This window comes from Plectropomus leopardus, chromosome 15, assembly GCF_026936395.1.
Source record: "Plectropomus leopardus strain MGB_pleo_1.0 chromosome 15, ASM2693639v1, whole genome shotgun sequence".
NCBI classification, from domain to species: domain Eukaryota; kingdom Metazoa; phylum Chordata; class Actinopteri; order Perciformes; family Serranidae; genus Plectropomus; species Plectropomus leopardus.
Genome location: NC_142190.1, coordinates 24,606,796 through 24,634,208, shown reverse-complemented (window position 1 = coordinate 24,634,208; position 27,413 = coordinate 24,606,796). Strand labels below are relative to the sequence as shown.

The 27,413-nt window shown below is 39.2% G+C and overlaps 3 protein-coding genes and 1 long non-coding RNA gene across 5 annotated transcripts in view; 1 reads left to right on the top strand and 3 right to left on the bottom strand.

Moving 5' to 3' along the window:
• LOC121952544 (serine/threonine-protein kinase PAK 3) overlaps positions 1–8,177 on the bottom strand; it is a 58,798-nt gene extending 50,621 nt beyond the window's left edge. Inside the window, exons 1-3 of the mRNA XM_088088913.1 lie at positions 8,041–8,177; positions 6,254–6,291; positions 6,075–6,157 (exon numbers count right to left, since the gene is read on the bottom strand). The gene's annotated coding sequence lies outside the window, so the exon portion shown is untranslated. The remainder of the gene's footprint in view (positions 1–6,074; positions 6,158–6,253; positions 6,292–8,040) is intronic.
• mepcea (methylphosphate capping enzyme a) lies at positions 8,148–19,651 on the top strand. 2 transcript variants are annotated; one of them, XM_042498933.2, is made up of 5 exons: positions 8,148–8,286; positions 9,596–11,457; positions 14,093–14,311; positions 14,452–14,575; positions 14,672–19,651. In XM_042498933.2, exons 2-5 carry the CDS (start codon positions 9,643–9,645, stop codon positions 14,704–14,706), a joined length of 2,193 nt encoding a protein of 730 aa, XP_042354867.2. In that variant the 5' UTR covers positions 8,148–8,286; positions 9,596–9,642; the 3' UTR covers positions 14,707–19,651. The 2 variants fall into 2 exon arrangements, with proteins under 2 accessions (XP_042354867.2, XP_042354868.2); XM_042498934.2 differs by having other exon boundaries at positions 8,279–8,414.
• On the bottom strand, positions 14,149–22,828 carry LOC148187329 (uncharacterized). Its single transcript, XR_015779010.1, has 3 exons — positions 22,084–22,828; positions 21,517–21,608; positions 14,149–14,286 (listed from the first exon to the last, which is right to left on the bottom strand). It is a non-coding gene; the product is annotated as an uncharacterized LOC148187329 (long non-coding RNA).
• Positions 22,829–25,236: 2,408 nt separating this feature from the next.
• Positions 25,237–26,647, bottom strand: defbl2 (defensin, beta-like 2). Its single transcript, XM_088088188.1, has 4 exons — positions 26,528–26,647; positions 26,105–26,256; positions 25,716–25,827; positions 25,237–25,585 (listed from the first exon to the last, which is right to left on the bottom strand). The coding sequence occupies exons 2-4, from the start codon at positions 26,160–26,162 to the stop codon at positions 25,564–25,566; spliced, it is 192 nt and encodes a 63-aa protein (XP_087944314.1). The 5' UTR covers positions 26,163–26,256; positions 26,528–26,647; the 3' UTR covers positions 25,237–25,563.
• Positions 26,648–27,413: the final 766 nt, after the last annotated feature.

Below are 27,413 nucleotides of genomic sequence, written 5' to 3'. Positions count from 1 at the left end.
ATTATGGTGTGCAACAAAGTTAATGGGGGTGGGCAATTAAGATAAATTTAAGCAAATATGTCAGGTATTAGCCATGCTGATTAAACATTAATCACTTAATTCATTTAAAATGCTGTTTAGCAAACAGCTGAGTGTAACAATCAGGGAGGCTCATAATAAAACATGAAAAATGACCCGCCTAAAGGCCACCATAGCTTTTTTGACAACAACAAGTCGTGTTAGATTTCTGTTGTACAATGTCAGACTGGCCAGAAAGTGTTATATACAGGATTATGAATAACAGTCTAAAATTATACTACTAAACACGCTTAGTGCTATAAGTGCAGCATAACAACAAACCTGCATTATTCATTGAAGCAGCATGAAATCACACAATATTAGTAATTTGAAACAATTTCAGGACACCAGCTCAGACGCTGCTTTAAGATGCTCAGAGACACACCTTTGAATATAAAACAGGGAAAATAGTGGCCTGTGGGGGTTAGAGAGAGGGGTCTATTTGAGAGCTTATAAAGGGTCAGTTATTACTCAGTTATTGCTATAATTCAGATGCAGCTTTAGCACAATCCCAACAACATAAAGCGTATTCATCTTTCAACATATCTCAAAAAATCCTGTATACGCACTTTGCACACACACAAGCCACAGAGAGTCCATATTCACTCCACCTTTGCTGACATGCCTGTGTTGAACACACCCCTGCTTTAACTCTGCCCTCAATCAAGCCTTGTGTGTCAATATTAATCAGTGCATGACAGGAGCACCTATCCGCTCTCAGAGGCCAACACAACACAAAAGTCCTATCCATGACAACAGCGGTCTGAACAAGCCCCTCCCACTGACAGCTGGCTTATTGTGTGCCGTGGCTCTGAAGCGGCCTTGTTTCCCTTAGCTTGGACAGTTCAATAACTAATCTCAATGCAGCCAGCAGCATGTAGCTTTGAAAATGAGTAGGGCAGGCTCGATGGAAAGTCATAATCTGCTTGTCGTTGTTGTGTCGGGTAACTGGGAGGTTACCTTGTCAGTTCACATGAGGATTCAGAGATAGGGCAGAAATAGCACACACACCTTTGGCTGCACAACAGAGTAAGACTCATATTTCAAATTTGCTCTGCAGTTATGTTGTCCTCTTGAGTACCTGTGTCCTCGTTTTTTCATGAATTTTTAACACCAAACATGCCCTGGTGGACTAACACCTTTTGTTTTGGGTTATTAGAATTCGTAACCAGTTATTCATTTAGCCAACAGTTCTGCACAGGAACACAGTATTTGCCGATTTTGCCAATTCAAGTTTGCACCACATTTATTTTATCAATAACTTCTCAGCCATTTCTGCGGAATAATTCGCTTTGTAATCAACTTGGTCATATCAAAGGTTATTGCTGTACGTTTGCAATTATTCTTCCAAAGATTTCAAATGACATTTTGATCTGCCATTTTATCATCCCCCCTACATAATGAAATTGAGAAAGGGCAGCCATAGTTTGGTCTTCATCCTTCAGTTCATTCATCCATCTGCCACATCTCAGACACCCAATTTTGACTGAGCTCAGAGGATGATGCATGTGAATAAAGCTATACTAATTAGCTCAAGGAAGGTGCCATATGCACTCCCTTTGGTTCAGTGTATTAAGGTGCAGGATCCATTTAGTGGGTAGAGAGAGATCTTCTATGTCTTATTTGTCATATGTCATATTTTAGTTATCAATATTGAATCGAACATTTTAAAATTTAAAATTTTAAAACATTGTCACTTTTAGTAGACGACTCCTATAAAAATAAAATAAAGTAATATAATAAAAAAAAATAATAAAAGTATATAGAAAATTGATGAATCATTTTAAAACCTAAAATCTAGTACACACACAGAAACTAAATTTATATTCCAGCATTCATATGCACTACAATCTAATCTAATCTATAAGCCACTTATTAGTTCCCAGACACATAATAAAGAGTGTGTATGTGAGTATCATGTAGATGCTATGCACTTAACTTCAAAGTCCTTCTTTGTCTTATTATTACACTAATAAAAACTATGTTTTGATCTGATTTTTTCTGATTTTTTTGATCTGATTCAAGTTTCCCGTAAAAAGTAATTGTATTTTTTTTCAGTGCAGTTTGGGAACTTTGATTGATCCCTGTCCATAGTCTTTCCATTTGTTTATCCATCTGTCTGGCTGTCTGTCCTCCATTAGATTTTTACAAAACTTGAATCAATTATGGATTATGTTTAGAGCACAGCAGACCAGTAAAAAAATCATCTGTGACCAGTCATAAATTCTTTGATGTAATGCCCTACTTTAATGTGTTGACCTGTCGAGTCAACCCTCCGCTAACGGTTACTTACAATGACATCACACATCAAATGTGAACAGGACTCGCAGCGGAACAAACGGTGGATCCCCCTCATGTTACTGCACACAGGGCACGCGAGCAGCCCCCCCTCCTCCCTCTGTCACATGTAGGCTAATGAACAGCAGGCTCGTGCTCTTGATGGAGCAGCCTTTTGGGCCACAAGAACCCTGTGTACTCACCACTTTCTGCTTGGACACACACAAACAATGGGACACGTCTGGAGTGCTTGGGGCCCAAACCCCGAGGAAGGGCAGATGGTGCCCGGGATCGAGGACCGCACCCCCATTAACATGAGAAAAGAGAGGGACAGAGGCGGGGGAACAGGTACCCTCTCTCCTATTTCCCCTTTCCATAGAGAGATTAGAGAGGGGGTGACTCATTTACTCAACAGAGTCTGTGGTGCTGATTTGGAACCCAATTAGGAGCAAGCTGTCAACTCGGCAGCAGAGAATATCAAATGTGAGGATCCTGTTTGAAAAAAAATCTATGGTTGCATAAAAAATGCAGTTTTTTCTATCCATATTTAAGTTCCTGTTCATCACTTATTTAGGAAATTTCATTTTGCATGTGTCAAACTAGAATAACTCAACATTATATTCAAAATATGGGTGAATAGAACATGTTTGAGTTTTTTATTATATACAGTGTGTTTTTATGTGTGTGGCTACAGTTCTTTGGCAGAATTGCTGTAATTTTTTAGGTGAAAAAGTATAATGGCTCTTTTTTTATTTAACTGTTCCCCTAAATTTAAGTGCCAGCAGGTGGTTAAACCAGTAAAATGTTTTTTCAAATGCGCATAAATCTAAGATTTAAGTGGTAACACATAACAGGTTTTTATGCAGCAGGCCACAGCAATACAAAAGCTCAAAATAAAGCAGCTATAGAGTCCTTGTATTTGATAACTGGAAATTAATGTGCTGTTAAAATGTAAGAGTATCTAGCAACGTTATGAATAAGTTACAAAGGTGATATAAAGCAACTTTTCCTGAATCTTTCTGGACTGTGTAAAGCTCTTTCTCAGATTACAGCCATCATAAAACCCCTGGTGATTTGAAGAAAAAAGAAAATTCCAGCCTGCTTGCTGTATCAATACAGAAACTGCCTGGTAGTGTTTTCCTTTCTTTCCACTAGAGGCATCTTTTACCTAAAAACATAAACACTCCTGTTGCCACAGCTGCAGATTGTAGAGCCGGAGCCTCTCTCTGGGTGTACTGAGGCCGCTCTGTTATTTTCACTCATTAGTCATACCAACCACAATGTGAGAGGTTCTCATGACCACGGTATTACTTTCTCAAAAGAAATGTCTTCCTTTATCGCCTCTATTTCAATATAAACCAACTTCTTGGGAAAGTTGAGCTATATCATTTTAAGTTTCAATTTGAGCACCACAATGACGAAATCATTATGATTATTATCACGCAAAATGATGAAAAAGAAGAGACTAGAGAAAGAGGAGCGCAAGAAACTAAATAGTGCATTTCTGTATGTGTGGTCTGTGGTGCACTGCATATTGTTAAACTCATATTTTGTCTCCCCCCAGTGGCTATTTGGAGGACATGTGGCACCTCCAATAAATTCATATGTCCTCGCAGTATTGACCACTTTCAGCACAATATCTCTTTACATAATTACTGCATCCCACATTGACTAAGGGACCTAATTATCTGATTGCAAGAGTAGGGGAATCATGCCTTTTCAGTTTGCTCTGATATCAACTTTAACCCTTTGAGACCTGAGCAAATTGACCTGACCAGATTTTTTTCAAAAACATGATAGACAGGCAATGAGCAACTTAGAAAGTGACCCAAAAATTAGCAAGAGGTTATCACAATATCACCTGAAATGAACCAAACAAAGAAAAAGTTCAAATAAAAGAGCTGCAAAAAGTGCTAAAATAATATTAATAAATTTAAATAATAATAATATCAGATAATGAAAATAATTGCAAATATATTTTTTGAAAAATGTCCCTAATCATTTGCTAATTTTCTTACATTTCTCTCTTTTTTAGCTCATTTTCAGGTCATGTTTTTGTCACCTTTTGCTAATTTTTTGCAGTTTGGGAGACACCAAGTCGCTGATTGTCTTTTTTTCCCCATGTTTCTGAAAGAAATCAAACCAGTTTGCGTACATTTTAAAGGTTTAAATATTTGTCAAAGGCTTCTAAACGCAGCACAAGAAAACTGATGTCAATCCAGATTTCAAAGGGTTAAAGAAACAGAAAGTGCTGTGCATGTTTACTGTCATGGAAAATGAGGTTAAAGCCCTGCAGTTTCATGTTTTGAGTTGGATTAGATGCAATGAGGGGGGATTTAGAAGACTACAAACTTATTGTGTATTTTTGTGAATTCAGTGGTTAAACCTTCAGGGTACTTTGTACAAAGCTGTGTACATTCATTATGGAAAACATGTTGCACAACTCTTCTCCACCATATCGTACTTTATTCCCTGAATATGTCCAACTGTTTTGCATTTATCACAGAGAACCCCCCCGATGTCACACTTCACAGTGAAAATACTGTCTAAACTGCAACATGTTTCTTTTTCACTAAGTCGTATTGAAGTCATAATGGTGTGCACCTTGTTATGTGTGTGCGTGTGTATGTGTGTGTGTGTGTGTGTGTGTGTGTGCGTGTTTCGACAGTAAGAATATGACATAACTGAACTTAGAGCTGTGCAATATGTTGATACTACCTAGATATCACTAGATATGGTCTTTGATTTTTTTGATATTGTAAGTGTTTTCTTTTCCTGGATTAAAAGGCTGCATTAGAGTAAAGTGACAGAATTTTATGAACTTCACAGACTACTCTAGCTGCTCTATTATTTGTCCACTTATACTTTGTCCACTTAGTCATTATATTCACATTACTGATCATAATTTATCAGAAATCTCAGTGTAAATATTTTGGGAAAACACCAATAGATAATCCTCCAATGTTTTGGTCAGAAACATTGTAATATTCCATTTTCTCCAAATCACCCATCTCTAACTGAACTAAATATCATTATATAAAAATCTGACACCTGATTAATCATTTGCAGACGTTCAACAATTCTCCTCGTAACATTTAGATATGTAGCTTCGCTGATCAACAAAAAGGTCATCAAAGTGTCACTTGAATTTTGCCTCTATGCAAAGGTGCCAGAGATTAACTGTAATCCAAGACTTTGAGTATGGTGATATTTATATTATGACATGAATTTATTGCTAATAATTTGACAAAACTTGATAGAAAGCCAGTTATTAGCATGGGACTAATTAGTAAAGCAGTTTGCATGGACCCCAGAAACAGTCTTACCCTTTTGTTTATTTACTTTGTTTCACTCTAAGATCATAAAACAACAGGTGTAACATTTTATAAGAACGCACAGTTGTTAAGTCAGTAACCCTGCATAAAGCATGTAACTTTTGTAAATAATTAAACAAATAAAAGCTCTCAGCCATCTAGGGAATTTGTTTGGCTTCAGCAGCCCTGACCGATTCCAGTCTGCAGGCCAGCTCAACATCACGCCTGTTCCAAACCAGGCCCACTGTTAATCTTCAACCCGGCCTTTATCAGACTCCGTCAACGGCTGCTATGTTGTGATGAACAACCACAATTATGTGGAGATGGACGTGACAAGAAGCCGCCCAGCTGCCTCAGCAAAAGCTCTAATTTCAGGCTTACTGTAGACGCTGGTCAGGGGAGCAATGATAGGTTAAACAGGCCTACCTGGTAGATTGTGCCCTTGAAGTTGACTGTGAGGGTGTCATCAAAACCAGCACCAACAACTGGTGTGTGGACTGTAGCCATGGCTGTGAGTGTGGTAAACAGAAAAACGAAGAAGCCTTTCAATCTTTAACTGGCACATCCAAAAAAAAAATTGGCAATTATTTTGTGTGCAACCTTACCATGAGCTTGAAGGTTGCATTTACGGTCACTAATCCATCTGTGCAGAGAGAAGAAGGGAAAAAAAGCAGAAAAAACATGATAACCTTGGTAATTTGGCCACAAAATCATTGTATTTTGTTATGACTACTCGAAATACATTCTGGCCATTAAATTCCAGTCCTCGGCCAATTTTGCACAATGAATTCATCAATAAAACACATCATAAAACACACACACACATCATAAAACACTTGAAATTTTTGTGGAACCCCAGTGATAGCAGCCGAGTCCTACCCAAGTCAGGCAACCGGACGCGGCCTGATTTATTTCTTTCAGCCAAGTTTGGGCTAATGCTGGGCCAGGCTGTTTTTTGAATACAGGCATGTGATGGCAGTATCGCCAGACAAATAAATAGTTGGGGTGTTATTTATGCAGAGTTACAGCAAAATCAGGCAACCAGACGCTGCGCGACTTCTGGCATGCCGAGTTTGGGCCGATGCTGGACCAGATCATTTTTTGACAACTAGCAAGTTATGTCAGTGTCACCAACCAGAATCAGGCTAGCTTATTTGCCTGATTCTGGGGCATCATTCATGACTAATCTCACCTGGGTTTGGCAACCTAACGCAGACCGACTTATTTCTTCCAGCCTGCTGAGATTGAACCAATGCTGGGCCTGGACATTTAAGTGGAATGTTTCTGCTGGTGAATAATTTCAATGTGTAGCCTATTTTCTAATCAATAATGAAAAATCTGTATTTCTAGGGAGGACTTGGATGCATACATGAAGGTCTTGGAGCATGGTAATTAGAATATTCAAGAAGAAAAATGTTCCCTCTTATCAATGATGTGCTACCCTGTAATGAAAACACAAAGTGTTATGTCTATATTCATACAGACAGTAGGCTAATAAAATTTACAAACCTGTATATGTATGTACATACCTGTATATAGATACTACTTGTTGTCTACAAGTCACTTAATGGCCTGGGCTCAAAATATATTTTGTGTATGTTAGCTGAGTACAAACCTGGTAGGGCCCTCAGATCTGCAGGGACTGCTCAGTTAGTGGTGCCCAGTGTTAAAACTGATGTGGTAAATCAGGTTTTAGTCACTGGTGCCTGCTGCTGAAATCATCTCTCCTTGTATTTAAGATATGCGCCAAATGTAAGACAACTAAACTTACAACTGTCCTCTTTTCTGCAGCTTTTTAGTAAACATTGTTTGTGGTACTTTTATCTATTTTTCAGTTAGTTTTTAAACTGGTCTGTACTATTCTTATATCTGCCTGTTCTTTTATTTTTCGAAAAACAATTTAATTACTTTTTTTCATACCTTTTGACTGTATAGTACTTTGAAGAACATTTGTGTGTGATAAGGTGCTACACAAATAAACTTCCCTTGTCTTACAACACCACAATGTAAAGTGACGTTTGAACTGGATCGATTAATCGACAAACTGACATAAAATTAGCCTAATTTTCGACAATTTTGTTTCATTTTGACCACTTTGTCATTTATCAAGGCAAAATGCTAAACACCGAGAGTTTCACGGTATTCGCGTCTTTACCCTGTTTTATATCATATGCAATTTAAACAATAAACTATTTTTTTTTTATCGATAGGGTAAAATGATCAGTAGTTGCAGCCCTGCTGTTTACTAGCATGAGGCTCATTATAATATCCCAGACACGGAGCTCTCCTCCCAGTCAGGGATCTCCGCCCCAGTCATCTTGGACTACAGCTCGGAGCCCGGATGCGCCGCCATGCCGACTCTATCAGCGAATGGAATAATTTATTCACCAACCTGCCTGACACTGGGCGACTAGGAGTTCACTGAAGAAGTCGACAACACAGTTTGGGGGGCAGAGGAGCTTTTTTTCCACGGACAGACCAGCTCGGGATACCCGCGCTGTGTTCAGTGGCGTGTTCGCGTTGCCTGCCACCGTTGTGTTGATGTAGGGACACTTGAGAGCTAGCTACGCTAACGTTAGCTCGAGTGGAGAGAGTGCGCGGTGGTGACAGTCCGGCCGGAGGCGGGGAGAACTGAGAGGTGAGACTGTTACTTTGATGGTGACTACACTGTTGCCTGTACGCGCATAGGTGGCCATCTGGTAGATAGTATCACTTTCATCAATGTGAGTCACGATTTTAGGGGCGCTCGGGCAGCAGCATATCGAGGTGGGTACTTGACGGTTTGTCTAATAACGGCTTTTTGGCCGGAGTGGAGCGGAACGTTTAGTCGACGTTCTGGCCCGCGATAGAGAAGCTAGGAGCTAGCTTGCTAACTAGATAACTGTCCAACACAGTGAGGGACTCCTAAACTTTTCGGGTCAGTAAACCCCGAGTAGACACGCTTCAGATAACAGATACCCAATCTGATAATGACGTAGTCCTACAGACTCTGCATGTAAAGTGAAGACTTGTGTTATTGTCACACCATCTTAGGAAATGACAGTGGAAAATAAAGGGTTATCTGGTATACATCCTCCTCTGTAAACACAACGTGATAGACCACGACGTGCACTTCAAATGACCCTCTTTTTTTTCTTTTTTTTTTAAAGGTGCAGGTCCCTGGACTTAAAGGTTCCATATTGCAAAAAGTCAGATTTCCGTTTATTTTTTAAATTATACAACAGGTAAAGGGGTGATACAGAAATTGTTCAAGTATCAAAATGCTCAGTCCACAAAGACTGTCTGAAAGAAAGTCTGAATTCAGAAACTGTGCCTTTAAACAGTCATCGGGACTTCTGTGAATTTGTGATGTCACAAATCTACTGTATAGACTGATTTAAACTTGTAACATAACATTTCATTGTATTTCTCATTTAATTGTTGTAATGTTTTGCATTTTGAGTAACATCAACCTACAGGAAGTAAACATGGACTCAAGCTTTTGGCTAACAGCGCAATTCCTGTGGAAAAATAGAGCTATCAATAAAGGTAGAATGTGCCCCTGCAATGCCATTATAGTCGTATCCACTGGCTGTTATAATATTGCAGAGACACCCAGAGCGCAGATGTAGAAGACCCAGAAACACAGGGTGCGCTCCATTTCAGTGCGCCGGTGCACTGCTCAACACACAATGGCGATTTTTGAGCATTTAAGTATGTTAACACGTTCTAGTAGAAACTCATTATAAAAGTACAAACCTGAAAATGAGCATAATATGGGACCTTTAAGTTTAAGAACCTCACAACCATGATGTAGTAGTTGTGTGGGTGTATATGACTTTACATTGCAATCCTGAGCGTGTGATTGCAGCAATAAGGATGTAACTCATTTTATGCTACACTGCTCACCAAATCGCTGTGTATTTATTGAAGTTTTTCATTTGACAAATGTTTTCTGTGACTTTCAGATCCAGAAAAAATTCCATGTCTGCACCAGCCCTGAAAACCAAAAGAGATGTCTGTTGATGAGGATACAGTGAAGACTGGCAGTCCGCAGACCAGCTCAGCATCATCTCTGCAGCTCTCAGAATGTACTGGAGGTTACAGCAACATATCTGTGATGGTGGAGGGTACTGCAGCCACCCCTGATTTTGCAGCTGCTTGTCCTGTCTTAGGTACAGCAGCCTCACCAAAACACACCAGCACGACTGACGGGCTTACCCACTCAGACGACGCTGGACAAGGAGCCAGGGGGAACGAGAATAACATCAATCGCAGGAACAGCTTTCATCATTCCAAACAGCCGCAACAAACAAAATTAACAAAGCGCCGCAACACAGCAAACTCTGGTTTCAAGCATCCCACATCTGGAAAGAGGAGACGAAGGGCCAACTCTGAGAGCGACTCCGTCCTGCCTACCAATTTCCTCCTGGGGGGGAATATTTTTGACCCACTGAATCTCAACAGCCTGCTTGATGAGGAGGTCAACAGGGCACTCAATGCAGAAACGCCCAAATCCTCCCCGCTGCCGGCGAAGAGTCGAGACCCTGTGGAGATCCTCATCCCCCGGGACATCACCGATCCACTGAACCTGAATAGCGGGATAGCAGACAGTAGCTTTTTGGTGTCCCCATTCAAGAGTGGAGGCAGGAAAAGACACCGCAACAGACACCATGGAGGAGGAGGAGGAGGAGGAGGAGGAGGTAGTGGAATTTCAACAACACAGATCAACCTCTCAGAGTCAGGAAAAAGTGAGGTTAAAACTGGCACCTCCGCACCGCTTCCAGGTATGTTAGCCTCATGTTCTGCACTAGACGTCTCCAAAGAGTCCAACAGTTTCTCCAGTGTCACAGGGGATTCCCATGAGCACTCAGCCGACAACTCAGCCAGCTGCAAGGAGGACACAACATCTGTATCTATAGAGGATTCCACTTCCTCCATATCAGGGCCACCAAACCAGCACACAAGCAGGCGCAAGCGTAGGCGCAACTCTGGCAAAATGGAGCCCCCTGTGACCCATTCCACACCAGTTGGAAAGTCAGGATCTGGAGACAGAAGTTGGGGTTCAGGAGGATCGAGAAATTCCCAGTCCTTCCACACACCAAGGAGTGGTTCCAAACCAGGGCCTGGAGGTCGCCAGCACCAGCAGCCCCATAACCAGGCGAAGGAGCATCAGAAGAAAAAGTTCCAGTATGGAAATTACAACAAGTATTATGGCTACCGCAACCCAGGCACTAGTGAAGATGCACGAATACGCTTGCTACGTCCAGAATGGTTTGAAGGTAAAGATGTTCTAGATTTGGGGTGTAACTCTGGCCACCTAACACTTTATATTGCCAAAATGCTAAGACCTGCCCGCATTCTGGGCCTGGATATTGACAGTGCTCTGGTGCATGCAGCCAGGAAGAACATCAGACATTATCTGTCTGAACTGCAGACCCAAGAGGCCAGGCATGCAATGCAGGAGAAAAAGAGCACCAAGCAGGAGGAGAGGAATGGAAATGAGAGTCTCACGGGCACAGACAAGAAGCACAATGAAGCCGAGAACAGGGATGAAAACGGGACACCACTGAAAGGAGAAAGTAGCCCTGCAGTGGCTGTAAATGACAATGACTCCTGTCACACAGATGAGGCAGGGACCCAGAGGCAGGATGGCAAAACAGAGGAAAAGGAGCAGGAGGATTGTGAATCACCCCCCGCAGATCACTCTGTGAGCTGCTCTTTTCCTGTCTCCCTACGGATCTCCAGGGGGCCCATTGCTGCACCACCACTGACAGAAACGCCCACCACGCGGCCTGGAGAGTTCCCCTCAAATGTGTCCTTCATGAAGGTAAGGCAGCATTATCTGTGAGAACATTTGGAGTCTAGAGAACGGCCAAAATAAAGCCAATATTTCACAATTATGCACTGCCTGCATTACTTTGGAACCTTATATATTCATTTAGACTAATATAGCTGCATAATGCAAAGAAACAAGCAATACTCCATTGTGATCCACATCAAAATGCATCCATAAACATCAAAAAAACAAAACATCACTAAGTGTCCACCCATTCATTCACCCTGGATCCTGATAATGATAATTGTCATTTCTCTAGATTTGGGATAGCATTGTGAGAGCACAGTCAGTTCCATCATAGACTGCAGGTTGCTCCATGAGGCCTACCTGAGAGAGACACATACAGTGCTCATTTTCCAGGAACATAGGAAAAGGAATAGCATATAGTGTACATTGATATAAAAGTTAAGTCTGTCTTTATTTGTCTTATAGAGTCCTATAGATTTTATATTTAAAATTATTGTCAAAAGGTCTACAAAGATGAATGGATCAAACATGAGCTGTTGATCTTTTGTCCACATTTGGTTTTAACAATTTTGTGAATTTTAAAGGGGAACTATTTCCATTTTCAAAATTCACACATGGTATTCTTATATTCTTATGGTCTTAAGACAGTAAAAATAAACAACCCCCAAATCCAAAAACTAGTGTGTTAAAACTCAGATTTGTGATGTCAAAGGTTAGAAAGTCTGGAGCTGCTTCACGGACAATGAATTGTGAAACATTGCTCTTGTTCACAAACTTTGATTGATCTTTCCCAGGCCATGAAAATAGAAATAAGATACTGTAATTTTTATTCAGGTGGTGTCTCGCCCTTTGAGATACATTTGGAAATCAATGACAATTGATGACAATTAATTTTCATTGCAATTGTTGTTTTCCTGTTAAACAATAGCTACTTTCTCGTAGTGAAAAGGACACATGCTTCTCCATTCTTTCAAGTTAATTAAGCAACCCTGTTGGCCGTAATATTTCATGGTAAGATCCTTTGATAAGGAACCATCTGCGACAGTTTGGTTTTGTGAGTCACTTCAAGTAGATTCAGTTTGGGAGTATAAAGGGAATTACTATAAGTTTGTCCACCTTTATGATTGTGTGTGTGTGTGTGTGTGTGTGTGTGTGTGTGTGTGTGTGTGTGTGTGTGTTGCTCAGCTCATTGTGTGTGTTTCCAGCCAGAGTCTCACTATTCTCCGAAGCTGTCACTGATTTTGAGAACTGAAAGATGGAAGCAGAAAAAAGGAAAGCAGTGTGTCCTTTCCAAGCATTTCTATTGGCGTCGGCCTATCTCGCGCTGCCATTGTTTGAGAATTCGACAAATACTACAAAAGCTTTTCTTCTATAAATATAAAGGTTTCTCATTAAGGGTTTTATTGTTCTAATTTCTATCGAAGTTTCTTCACTTGGCTGGCCTTGTGTCTTACAGGCTCTGTGTAGGCAGCTGCATGCATTGGTTAGATGCAGAAACCGTAGTGTTTGTTTCTGAATGAAATCGATGACTGCCTCCTCCCTGCTACCAGCATTAGAGATAATGGCAGTGCAGCATGAAGCTTATCCTGTTTAATGAGTGAAAAGCCTCAAGAAGTGCGCCTGAGCCCCCTCAGCCTGTACAATAGATGGATTAGTGGGAGAAATGTCAGGATGTCTAGCATTTGTTTGACAAACTACCTGGTATAAAGTTAGAGTGAGGAAAAGTTGTAGGGATGATTTAATAAAGGAGGGTTTTTTTTTTTTTTTTTTTACTCCTTCAAACTACATTCAGTTCCCAAATAATTAAATTACTAAATAAAAGTCTTCTTTGATGTGTGATAGACCAACCCCCAGTTATTGCTAGCAACATCTGTATCTTTACCTGATATTAAATTTCAAAATGTTTACTTTGGAAAAAAGGTGTGTTCTGATAATCACGTTTCCTAAATGTAGTTCTTAGTTGTTTTCTGTTTAAATGGTGATCTGAATCAAATTTCTCCTGAACTCTGTTTTCCTCTCCGCTATTCTGCTTTTTCTCATTCAGCATCAGTCATGTCTGTCAGTCCAGTTATCTCCATATTTGAGAAGTGGGAGCTAACTAATGTTTGGCATTTACTCGATAAATGTCTTGAAGAGATAAATTAATCATTACAATAAATCTGGAGTTCTTTACACAAACGCTTTCATAATAATCTTGTGGGATTTGTAAGTCAAATGGTTTCACAGAGCAGCAGTAAAATTTTATGGGTATTCCTCCTCAAAAGCTCCTTTGTTTGTTTGTGTTGCAGAGCCTTGCCTTGCTTTTTACTCCTTATAAGAGCCAAAGAGTATCCTATAAATTCATCCTGTAATTACTTATAATTATAGGATACATTTAAAATTTTTCACTTGTAGGCTTTTACTTTTTCTTGTTTTTACGCATCTTTTATTAAGCTCCTAAAAAGAATCCATCCCTTTGCGGCACTCTGCTGTCCAATAGATCTAAAAGCAGATTTAACACACTTCAGACAACATCAAATAAGATTTTCAGTTAACAGATTTTTCAGCTGTGGCCATATCCCTCAGGAAAGTCTTTAATGCAGTCATAGTGCTGAGTAGCACAAAGTAGCTTGTCCTGTCAAGACCATGTTTTTCTCACTGCACCTTGTCTCTCCTTTAGGCCAATTACGTCCTGGAGAACGATAATCTTCTTTTGACTCAGCGGCCAGAGTATGACGTGATCATGTGCCTGAGCGTTACCAAATGGGTTCACCTGAACTGGGGAGACGGTGGCCTCAAGCGGCTCTTCAAGAGAGTCTATAGACATCTCCGTCCTGGTGGCATCTTCATCCTGGAGCCACAGCCCTGGGAGTCCTACGTGAGGAGGAAGAAGCTAACGGTAAGGAACTTAAGAGAACAGGGCGATGCAAACCATGACATTTGTAACAAAGCAAAAATACCTGGATGCACTTAGTGATTTTAAATCTAGGTTTAATGGCTGAGACATAAGAAATAACTGCTTTCTCTCTTACTTTACAGGATAATATTAGCAGGAATTTTCACAGCATCCGCCTCAAGCCAGACCAGTTTTCATCATACCTTACAACAGAGGTGGGCTTCACCAGTTCTGAGTACCTTGGGGCCCCCAAGTGTTCAATAAGAGGTAATTCACTAATTTGTCAGAGCAGTTCTATGCATTACATGTTATTCACCATTGTAGCTTGATGTCATTTTCAACTGTTTTCCCCTATCACAACAGGTTTTCAGAGGCCGATGTACTTATTTCACAAATGACCGCTCCTGCCTTGAACATCATTGAATGTGAGTAGCCTAAGCCACCATCATACACACAAGCCAGCCAGCTGCCCTGGACTGCAAGGAATCATCAGAGTCCTTTACAGCTTTTCAGTCGCTGAAGATGAAATTCAGAAAAGGAGAGTGGGACCAAAAGTGGAATTAATTTTGTAAAGATGAGATCTGTTGAGAAGAGGCACTTCTCAGAGTCCTCCATGTCTACAAAATCGTAAAAAGTATGGGGTGAACTCAGATAGGACTCTGCAACGTATAAACTGGAGCCACACATCATAGCTTGGCCAGACTGTGGAAGAGGTGATCATTTCCCTGGACTAGCGCTAATGATCCTCCAGTTTGATGCACGGCCAAACATGTGTTTGAAAATCTTTGGCCATATATCTTTACTTTCATAACTTTGTTCTGTGCCACCACATCACCATACGTTTTACACATTAGGGTTGGGCGATAGGGCAGGCTTTTCCAAATGGCAACTATCACTACTTAAACCACACTGTGTGTTGCATTTGCAAAAGTGCAGTGTACTACTGGATTACAAAGCCATTAAACAGATCATATTGACATGATGTGTCTTGAAAAGCCACACTGGAGTGCAGGTAATGTGTTTTATGCTGTGTAGGACACTGTGCAGGCTGTTGAAGCCTCATATTGCTGGCTCCATCGTAACTACTGATGGCATCGAAATTGTGCTCCTGGTGGATAAATATCTGCATCATGTTTTAAGCCTTGAATCCCATTGTGGCAGACATATAAAGCACATATTGTGGTCAATTTAAACAGCCAAACAAATACCATCAGCCATAGACTCAGTCTATGGCTGATGTATTTGTCCCATCTCTAAACCCTAATATATAGTTTCTTTTGTCACTACTTTGCAAAATAGGCCTTAGAGCTGAATAAACTTAATCTGGAAGACAACTATGGAAATGTGAAAGTCCAAATTTTAAGAACAGGCAATATGAAAAGCTCCTACAATGCACAAACCTGAGGTGAAGTAAGAAGTGGCTTGTCTAAGTGATAAAGACAATGACGCAAGATGAGAAATAAACACTCAAAACAGCCAAAACATCCGATGAAATAATGAATGCTTCCTTAGTGCAGACACTTTCAAGGTATTCTCTCTTTTTCTTAGTAGCGTTTGGTTCCTTAAAAACCGTCATGAGAAATGACGAAGCAGTCATCAGATATTAGATTCTGTCATTAACACATGGAGACAGTGTTTAGTTTTACCATGCCTGCTACCGCTGGGAGTTAGGGTTGGGCAATATGGTGAAAATCAAATATCACAATGTTTTTTATCAAATACTTCAGTGTGGATATTGCATCAGTATTGTAGGGTTGACTGTTGGTGTTTTGACAATATATTTACACAATACATTTCTGGTTAATAATTATCAGTAATGTACGGGCAAATGGTGCGTGCAGTCTGGTTACATCACTTTACTTATGGCTGTCCTTATGACAGTTTTTGGACATTGGGGGGGTAAATGAGAGAAAAGTATGTTGCACCTAAAACAGCATGACAACTAACCAGTTTGTTAGCATGCAGATTGCACATTCGCCATCATAGCTAGAAAAAGAATACTTTGCAACACGACTAAGCTGTTACTTACAGTTTTCAGGTGATTTACCAACTCAGGATTTTTGACAAACCAGTTTCAAAGTTTGCGCTGCTGGACTGCCGGTGACTAACATTAGATGAGAGCGAGTTGGACTCAAAACTGTCATAAAGTTTACATGTCCTTTTCAGACAATATTTAAAAATAATTCACATTAATGCATAATGAACACTGCTGGATAACCATTTCTTAATTTGTGGGCTGTTTGGAAAGTTGTGGGGTAATGCGTGGAGCAGTGGAATGCTGATTTTTCATGGCAATGATCAAAGCTTCATAACAATGAGTCAGCCCTTACTTTACTGAAATGCAGTTTTCAAAACCAAACAGTCAACATTTATGATATTAACATCTAAGATCTGAGACAATATTTCATCTCATATCAACACGTCAATGTAATATCAATATTTTGCGAAGCTCTACTGAGAGTGCTTGGTACAGTAGCTCAAACCTTACACCAGCTAAAATGGTATATCCCCAAATGCAAGTCAAAAAATCCCATGTTTTGGCTGTTTTCAATGTAAACTTCCTACAAACCTTCAGGTCTGTGTAATTTACTTGAGCATTTGATGCATTTAGGAAGCAAAAAAAATCACTTCATGGGTATTTAAAGCCTTTTCGATGCTCCATCCTAATGGTAGGGGGCACATTTGAGCTGTGCTGACACCCAGGTGTCGGCTCAGCTCAAGATAATTCAGCACAGACACCATGAGGCCTATTTTGCAAGGTAAATCTGTAGCATGCAGTGATCTATTTTTTTTAATGACAGTTAAGCCATAGCCCTTCCTTATATGTTGTTTACAATGTCTGCAATGACTGAGGTATAAGCGAGGGTAAGATTTAAAGCGGAGTTGTTATTAGAGTTGCTAGAGAGTCTTCAGTGCTGTAAAATCCGACATGCATTGTTTTGTGTGGTCTCATCATCACTGCTGGACAGGCATTCATTCAAACAGCATCAGAATTACTTTTGAGTAATTGGACAAATATTAACATTTGTAGAAAATGGATCGCTAACTAAAAGGATCGAAAGGTATCCATATAACTTTTTACTAAATTTGAATATGAAATGCTGTTTGTATTGAAGCGCTGCCAAAATATTTTCTGGGTCTTTTGCTCTGAATTTGACACAATATGCCATCGTCATCTTACTCTTTGGCCTCATAAGAGCAGCTATGAGTTACAGGCAGTCAGTCTTTGTGATTGTATCTTGGTGTGCACTGAGCACCTCTCGTCTACAACCTTTCATTCTGTGGCTGGGACTGAAAATCTTCCTTTTTTTGTGACTGGTTCAATGACAGCATTTTGCATACTAGAGTAGGAAATGATGGATGATTTATGTTTCTATTTTAGTAAGTGATCAATGTAAATAAGTTTGCTAATTTTGTTTTACTGTTGTCAATATTGAGTTCATAACTGCTTTTGTCATTTTCCGGTGGATTTTTTTGTTTTGTTTTCAAATGTTTGCTGCCAATTTGTGCGCGAGTCAGAGTTTTTGTCCTAAAACGGACCGCTAATTCAGCTCTGTAACAACAAATGAAAATGTACATTGCAAATTTCTGATGCGTTTGCTTTGTTCTGTCCTGGCAGGCACACGGATTGTTAGAGCGGCTCTTTATTTTTTTATAAACTGTTTGAAAGGAGTGTTGTTGTCAATGCACTCTCATTTCACTTCATTTGACATGTTGTAGAGATTTTAAATTTCTTTAAAATAGAAAAATTGAACACTTTTTTCCATCAAACTTTTTATAACAAGTTGTGGAACACTGATTTAATTATAAAAATGAAGCTTCAGGTTATATTTTTAATTGAAAGAAAATTGGCTTCAAACTCAGTTGGCCCATCAGACACAGGGCAACAAATCACACCTTTCTCCTAAGCTAAGACAATCGGATTCTCAGGCTTAGATCAGCCCACTGCTGTAATTACAAGGGCATTTTACTTTTTGAATTAGTAACAAAAGTTTTACTTCTTGAGTATTTTTTGGCAAGCAAATTGTTTAAATCTAGTTTGTGCTTTGCCACCAATGTGAAAGATTGCACCTTACTGTTTCAGCAGCAACATCTTACACATTTTAACCCAACAGGCCAGCTATCCAAGCTACAGCATGTCTTTGCTGCAGAAGTGAAATTGCATGTTGTCATATACAGTGCTGTTTAAACTTTATTTACTCCCCTTGAGGTTTTGCACAAAGTGGACCAAAGTCAGAAATAGAATTACACACAAAATGTAGTGTGAGAGACAAAACACCCCTTGTTTCAACACGCTTTAATGCCACTTAGAATAATTGCTACTTCAAATGTATCATGCTCAGATCTCATGTTTTAGTAGCCTAAAGCATTATGTTGCAACATTTGCTCTTAAATACTATAATTCTGCCCCTAAAGCTAACAAAAATCAATATCATATCACTGGGATGAGTTTAAAGTTCAAGATGGATTACAATTAAGAAAAACCACAGGGTCCAGGTTTTCATGTTGCAAAGAAAACCAAAAGTAAACATGACAAGATAAATTGCAGTGAACGCACATACCACTGTATTTTTTATTTATTGATATGTATTTCATGTTTGTTTGTTTTTTTAATTTGCAACTTGACGACTCAGGACCCAATCCAAAAAAATGGATTCCATGAATTACAGCACTGGGTTTTCTGCTTGTTTTGCCGAGACCTCTGGATGCTACATCGAGTTAAGTTCACATTTGATTATTATATTTTAATTATTATGTTTTAATCCTACAAAATTCCAGAGATTGTCTTTAACATCGCAGCAAATTTCAGTGGTAGCTAATCTCTAAAACCTGCAGATACTGCCCGATTATAAGATCTGAGCAGCATTAGCAATGAGATATCAATAAAATGTTTTGTCAGACCACACTAAACCCTTCATAAAACAATAGTGGTGCTTAGCTTTGCATAGCTTTTTTTTAATTATTAGAAGTTTTCTAGATGACAGTACATAAAATTGTTCTACAACTGTTGTGAAATAGTGAAAACTAGATGTATTAAGCAAAAGAAAAACCTCTTTGTATGCATAAACTCGAGGGGCGTATAAATTTTAACAGCACTAAAATTCACCTCTTCATGTCGAATTTGCACTGATACGATTTGAGGGACTTCGTACATTTTTTTGCAGTTAAAGTTGATGTTTTACATGTACCTTAACTGTCCTAGAATCAGTTTTCTGGAAAAACTGTTGGAATAAAATCCCCCTCTCTGTCAGGGAAGCTTTTAATTTTCATGCCTCTGAACAACAAGATATATCTGAATGTTTCTGTGTTTTAACATTTTAATTGATTAAAAGTGGTTCCAGATTTGGTGGTCCAGTATTTGCTTATACAGCACTTTATATGGTTATTTAACTGAAATGTAGCTTTTGGTTGGAAGAAGTTACAGACATTAAGATATGTATTCATAGTAAATCTATTATACAGGTCTATAATGTGGTTTTATTAGGCTGTCATCATATTAGTTGTGCCAGATTTTTCACATTTTGCTACCTTTCACACATCTTAAAAAGCTGCTCTGATAAGCACTGAGTAGTGAGCTCTGGCTGTGGTCTGTCCATAGGTGCTCTTATTAAGGTGATCATTACAGCATCTGTAAAGAGGTTAGTAACCTACTTTGAAGGAAGCGGTGAGTTAAAAGTGAATCCATCCCTTTCATCTGGAACCAGGTCAGATTGATTGATGTCACTGTGATTTTTTCGCATGTAAGGAAAGTGCAGCCCTGTTAAGTATTACTGCATGTTTTCTGCCTGCTGCTGTATACAGCATGCAGTTTATGTCTCCTAATTAGAGTCTACATGACAAAAACCTGCAGTCTAATCCAAAGTCATACGGGTATGTTACTATATGTATGTATTATAATTCAGCCAAGACTGTCTGCACACAATATTTGTTCATTTACAGAAATATCTATACTACAATACTTTAAAATTACCTTAGAGGCACACTGTGTCATCCTTTGAGTATTTCTTCACATTGACTGTCCTTTTGCAAATTCACTTAAGTGGGCATGACTTACAAACGTCACAGCACAAACCAAACTTTGACAATGAACGGAAATAAGCTCTGATGACTGCAGTAAGAAACAGACTCGGAAAAGGGTGCACAACACAGAGCTTCAGAGTGCCTCTATAGGTAAACTTGCTCGAAGGACAAGTGTCTGCAGAGCTCCATTAATCAGGTTTTCATGGTTGCATAAGTAATACGCATATGACATTTTACGTAGAGCTTGTGTAATGGCACATAATGGACCCTAAGAGCAGCAGAAAAACGTTTCTCTGGTTTGATTACACAAAGAGTCTGGGAGACAGGTCAAGACCAAACAAAAGTCCTTTAAAGGGAACCTATTATGCTGATTTTCAGGTTTGTACTTCTGTTTGGGGTTTCCGCTACATTTACATGCTTTATGTTTAAAAAACAACTTTATTTCCCTCATACTGTCTGTGCTGGAACACCTGATTTCAACCCCTGATGGCTGTCTAAAGCAGCATTTATACTGCCTGTTTAAGGCGGGAATATCACACCATTATGCTGCATTACTGTTCTGTATATAACATCTGATCGCAGGTAAGGGGGGAAAGAGTGCTACATGTCACGTGAATCCTGCACAAATACTGTAACCACACCACCAGAATCCAATGGATAGCTTCAAATGACTCTACCTTTGCAATATTGTACTTTTTACTCCAAAATATTTATTGACACTTATACATAGCTGTGATTTTTAATTAAATTTGATGCAGTATTATACTCATATCTACCCAGTAGTATACAAAGTATCTAAGTATTGGCTCCACATTAACAAATCACAACATGCAAACAGAATCATATGATGTTTTATAACCTAAGTATCTCATGTTATGATCACAGACTTAATATTTGTATGGTTATGATACTTTGAAATGAGCCATTCTTCATAAGACCTACTTGTTAACTTTGATACTTAAGTAAATTCTGCTGATAATACTTACAAACTTTTACTTAAGCAAGTTAACATTTTGAATTGAGGACTTTTTCTTGTAACAAGGTTATTTTAGACTGTGGGGCTTTTTTTTACTACTTTGACTTAAGTTAAAAAAAAAATCTAAGTACATCCTCCACCACTGAAAATAACAATATAACTAAATTTTCAGTTACTACCAGCTGACGTGATTTGGCAGAGTGCTGCTCACCTCCTTCAGCTTGGAGTAGGCCTGGGTCAGTGATGGGGTTTTTGGTGAGACCGGGCTGCTGGACATGAAGCTGCATCTGTTCTGCATCTGGCCTAATATCAGGCAGGGAAAGGGACAACTGATTTAGTATGAATAATCAGAATCAGAAATACTTTATTGATCCCCGGGGGGAAATTGTGATTCATTACAGTCGCTCTGATGCCAGCATGGAGAATTACAGCAAGTAGAAATTAGTACAAGCACAAGTATATAAAAAAAAACAAGTATAACAATAGAAATACAGCAATGCTAAACAATTAGCGCAGTATGTAAAAAGTAAAGCATGTATGGCCCAGTATGCTGAGTGTGTAAGTGTGTAAAAATGGAAATGTAAGAAATACAGTAATAGCAAATTATTTGCTAAACTTGCTAACTTTGGCTACATTCATTAAATGATGGTTAAAGGAGGAGCAAAATGTAAACAGAACTTTGTGTGAAGATATTAGCTAATATTGGGGGAGCAAATATAGCCTAATTTATTTCACGATGGACTAAACAGTTTAATTTCCACCGCTCACGGTGACTCACCTTTCTTTGTGCAGACATACTGTCACCCTGTCTTCACTCTCACTTGCCTTTTATTTGTTTTTTGGTACCTAGAGTTTCATTTTGAAGGCTTACAGGTAAGTTTAGCTTCCCCGACGCTCCTCTTTCAGCCCTTTTAGCAGATTACCGAGTGCGCCAGGTGTGGGGACCGGACCGAACCATTCCATGAAAATGCAGGGGGGGGCAATACAGAAGCTCTATGGATGTAAAAAGAAAAAAAGAAAAAGAAAACAAATAAGGAAAATAAATTGTGGGTATTAATCAGCACATTCTAAATGAGATCGTCTGTTAATGATGGCTAATAATTTTCTATTTAAAAAATCACTTAATGTATTTTTAGGACCCCTGTCAGTCATGGGTCCTTAGAATCGTCCTGCACCCAGGTGAGAATATTAACAATGCATTTGTTCTGCTATTTACACCCATTCCTACAATGCAATATTATAGCTCCCAAGGTGCTGTGACTGGCTGGTCTAAGTAATATTGAGGTGTTGAGGTTGGGTTAGGATTTGGGCAAAGAGGTCATTTTTAGGGGTAGTACAAGCCGATCTCAGTTATTTTCTGAGATTAAAATGGGAGATTTACAAGAATGTTGGCTTACTTTTTTTAGATTTTATCTCTTATTGTCATTTTTTTAGAATGCATTAAGCTGCTGAATGAACACTGTAAATGTTAGCAGAATTGCTGAATTTACCCTTTGTGTTAGCTTCATAAACTAACAATGCCAGGACGCCCAGGAACATCCTCTACACTCGGATATAAATAGCTACATTGACTATTCAATCTCTGGTGCAAACAGCATTGGTGGCTATGGACACCGGAGTGCTAAAAGAGCACCCTAGGGATGACGTTTTCCTGTAGGCAAACCAGAAGCTAACTCTGCCCTGGTTCCCTCATCAAAAAGCCTATGGGATTTTTCCATTGGATTTTGGATTAATGCAGAAAATAAACTGTGTTTTTCACAATCGTTTACAACACCTACACGTTTTGTTCAGCAAGATAATCTTCACAAATGAACACCTCTGTCAAGATTTTTGAAGCCTAAATGTAATCACCAGAAGTAAAAAGCTAATCTTAGGCTACAATGAAGTACACTACTGTTGCGTCGCCACCATTACAAGGCTGTATAGAAGTATTCAGTGCAATTAGGCTTGATAACATTCTGTAGTCTAATTTAGCCACTTGTTAGCAACTGTCTTTTTTAAGACACAAAAAAAGCTTCAGAGTTAGCGAGTGTAGTATTAATGACATATTTTATGTTAAACAAAATGTGAAAGTCTCTTAAGTTTGTGTTAACCACAGACATTATTCAATGCTTCTAACCAAAAACCAGACTGTATATAAAGACAGACGACCCCACGTACCCCCACTATGCTTAAGTGAGGCCAAAATATATGGGATATGGGCGCTACCATCTTGAGTTAGAGACATCACCTGTACGACCAATCACAAGCAGCACCATTGAAAATGAGCTCACAGATTGGCTGACACAGCTGTCAGTCATAGCAGAAAAGCCCCTTTAATAGAAGTAAAAAACTCATTAAAACCAAACAAATCAGAACAACAATCACTTAAACAAACATCGGGGTGATTAGAACAGCCTTAAATGACAGAAACTATCTTTGGGAAAAAATTTATTAACCATTTATTAACATGGAGGGGTCAGGCTTTATGGCGCGTACTGCAGCCAGCTATCAGGGGGCGGTCGAGATGTTTAAGCTTCACTTTGGGGGAACTGTCATGTTGTCCATCTAAATATGTAGTCTATACCAACAAAAACCGAACAATTGAGTTTAAGACGAGGGAACCAGAGGTGCTGAAATGCGAAATCTTTTCCATGTTTTAGGACTCATTACTGGAGTTCTCTATAGCGTTTGCCTAAATGTATACTGTTTACTAAGTTTAGGTATATAGTATCATGACATCATCGATTTGCCTAAAATATATTCACATTTACTTAACAGAGAAGACATGCTTAAATGATAGCTGCATTGTTAAAGTCAACTCAGACTTTAGGAACTGCACCCTAACCAGGACTCGTATTACCTGGACTCTTATTTGGGCTGCAGTGCAAAGGTCATACTTTTCTGTTAGCATCACATTGTATCTATGTGATTAGTTTTTCTCCTTATGAAAAGCACCTATGGCATCTTCAAACCTAAATTTCTCTAATGTAAAACATGGATACACTCTCAAAGTTACTAAAATTAAATAAAATACATTTATGCTGTAATAATACCTTTCAGTTTTAAGCTGTCGGTTTTGTGAAGACAGACAGCCTCATGTAAACAGGTTTGTGGTGGGTTACCCTTTTGTAGGTTGGTCACGCTGCTCTGTCTGAATAGCACAAAGATTCCACCCAGATGACAATGCAGAGCACAATACAGAGGCTCCTGTTTACAAATAGCATCCATGCCTTTAACACCTACTGGCCTAAACCGGTCATCAACCATCTTCAGATCCTGGTTCTGTCAACTCTGCTAAAACATTCAGTAAAAGGATAATAAAATGTTATTTAAAAAAGTGTAATTGGTTGGATGTCAGCATTTCATAATTTAAAATGGCTTTGGGTCACCCAGTAATGGTGTCAAACTGAGGTGAGTATATTTGTTTTCAACTGACAGCCATGTTGCTTCCTGGGAAAAAAAAAAAAGAATTAAACAAAGCCAAAGTTAACCAACACAGACATTTGACCTTCCAATCGGAGAATGGCAGACAATACGACAATGAATTTGCTTTGCAGTCGTGACTGGCGGATAGTGACGTTGTCCGTCTGTTCCAGACAGTGTTGTCCAGACAGACAGAATGGTGAGATAACATAAACACAGACAAGAGGCATAACACTTCATTCACAAAAGCTCTATTCCATCACAGCTATTTGGGTCAGTCACTTGACCATTATTGTGTCCTGTCGGTACAGCGCTGGGCGAAAGCATGCCAGACTCGACTCAGACTGCTTTCCATGCTGTTATTTCCCTAAGGTCAAGCCAAGTGGGTAATGGGCTGCATAGAGAAATGTTAACACTATATTTTAGATGTTTTTCAGATGTAAAGTGAATTTGCCATTTGGGACGACATAATCAAAGCTGATAGTGATGATTATCCTAACTAAACAGCAACAAACCAAAACATCAGTACTTTTTTCATGCATTTATTAGCAGCAGTGCATTTCAGAGAGTAAAACTGACTGTTCACAAAGTTACTAAATGTGAGATACAGGATCAGTCGCACACAGTTACAAGCCACAATAACAGATCTGTGAGCAGCAGGATTACAGCTGCGCACCGAGCTGTAAACAAATCTAACTTTTTAAGTTCCACTTCAAAAGCATTCAAAGTCACATCCCACGGCACGTTAGAAGTCCGAGAGGGGTTGATCAAAATGGTTTATCCGGAAGAACGCTGTCGTCGTTACCTGGATCCCAGCTACCTGCGTCAGCCGTCATACTGGTGCATGCAGGTGCTAAGACCTCACAGCACAGCACCTGGAAATCAGCACAATGCCACTTAAGTTAATCTTACAATCAGAAGTCATTTCTATAGTGCTGTCGTTGCAATAAAATAAAAAATATTAAAATGTTAAAATGCAGAATTCTACTTTATGATCAGGCCTACCTGTATCTCCGAGGGCACCCGTGATGACCGACAATGTACTCCTGGGCATAACAGAACCGTCTGCAGAGTCCTCTATACCCGCAAGTCCAGTACTGCATTTCTGGATCATTGCCTGCAGATGATTATAGTAAAAATCACAAATATGTTCCCATATTTCTGGTGACATGTTGACCTTTTCATTAACTGTGATCACACTGAATACATTTATCTTACAAAGAAATCATCAAAAAATTGTTACGAAAACTGTCAAGTTGTGATTTAACTATTTGTTTTACGTTTTCTCAGAGCCACACAAACAAGCCCAGTGGAATTTGAGCATTTTGCCACATCGTGATTCCGTTGATTTGATCTCATACAGTAAGAAAATGGGTGTATACATCAATGCTTACCCTCCCCGACTGCGAGCATCAGGAGAAGCACAAGGAGAACCAAGCTCAGTCCCTTCATGTTTGGGTACCAATAAGCTTTCAGACACTGTTGTTGTCAGGCTGATGCTGCATTTATACAGCATTTCAACCACGGGGGAGGAGTCCGTCCTGCTCTGTCCAAATCACAATAACAAAGTATCGCTGAATGATGGCAGTCTGAGGGCTGAAGGTCAGGACTATCAGCTTACTCAGCTCAAACTTCTTGAGAAGATCAGTTTTTTTCCAATGCATTTTACAAAGAATCATTCTGTCGTTTTCTGTGCTAATTGTGCAAAACAACACTTTGTTATTCATCCCTCTATGTGATTTGGAGATACTGTAAATGATCTGTGCAGTTTACCAACACAAAATGAAAAAGGGACAGTTCTTTAGTATTGTACTTACATACACCCCCTATGGCTGAACCACAAAGGACTCCTTCAAAAGAGCAAGCCCTCCAAAAGTTATAATTACAGATGAAATACTAAATGTACAATGCTAAACTAAATGTTTGAGACACACAGTATGCAGTTCAATTCTGCCTGTCCTGCTGTGTTTTCAGGGCTGCCCTCTGTTCGACCACTGCTCTGCCCACATCTGAATATGGCAGTAGTTCATGTGTTATTGCTGATGCTGTGAAACTACAATCAAACCGCACAAAACACGCTGCTCCAGTGACACAGGGGAGGATTGTTAACAATACAATAACAACACAAGGCACAGAAGCACAGACGTACTTGTGTAGCATGCCCCCTAGTGCTGGTGTAAAGATGTTTGCTTGCTTGTTTATTTTCTCTCTCTCTCTCTCTCTCCCTCTCTCTCACACACACACACACACACACAAATTGTAAAAATGTTATAAATGACAAAGAAATTGAAAACATTATATTATTGTTACTAAATTATTAATTTTTGCTAATGAATGATGACTATGATTTAGGGTCAGTCAGGATAAAATACTGAAAGTTCATTTAATGCGTTTGTATTACAATAGTGGGGCTGCAGAAGTGCACAATGCCATTCTCTCTGAATGACATACGACAATGAAAAATACTGTTGCAAGCAAAAGTCCTGCATTTAAAATGTTATTTAAGTAAAGATAGATACACGCTATCTGCAGCAAATTGTACTGAAATTATCATAAGTACAAATATACATTTTGCAAAATAGTCCCATTTATAATGTATCTACTATTGGGTTTTATTCCTGGTTGCATCTGAATGTGGTCAAGATTGAGCTAATTTTAACAGCCATATATACTATTTGATAGCTTCCTCTACAAAATGCTTAT

Coding starts and splice junctions, on each gene's coding strand:
- mepcea (XM_042498933.2), top strand. CDS start 9,643: ATGTCTGTTGATGAGGATACAGTGAAGACTGGCAGTCCGCAGACCAGC. Junction 11,458..14,092: donor CAAATGTGTCCTTCATGAAG/GTAAGGCAGCAT, acceptor TCTCTCCTTTAG/GCCAATTACGTCCTGGAGAA. Junction 14,576..14,671: donor CCCCAAGTGTTCAATAAGAG/GTAATTCACTAA, acceptor CTATCACAACAG/GTTTTCAGAGGCCGATGTAC.
- defbl2 (XM_088088188.1), bottom strand. CDS start 26,162: ATGAAGGGACTGAGCTTGGTTCTCCTTGTGCTTCTCCTGATGCTCGCA. Junction 25,828..26,104: donor GATGCTCGCAGTCGGGGAGG/GTAAGCATTGAT, acceptor AATCATCTGCAG/GCAATGATCCAGAAATGCAG. Junction 25,586..25,715: donor GGGTGCCCTCGGAGATACAG/GTAGGCCTGATC, acceptor GCTGATTTCCAG/GTGCTGTGCTGTGAGGTCTT.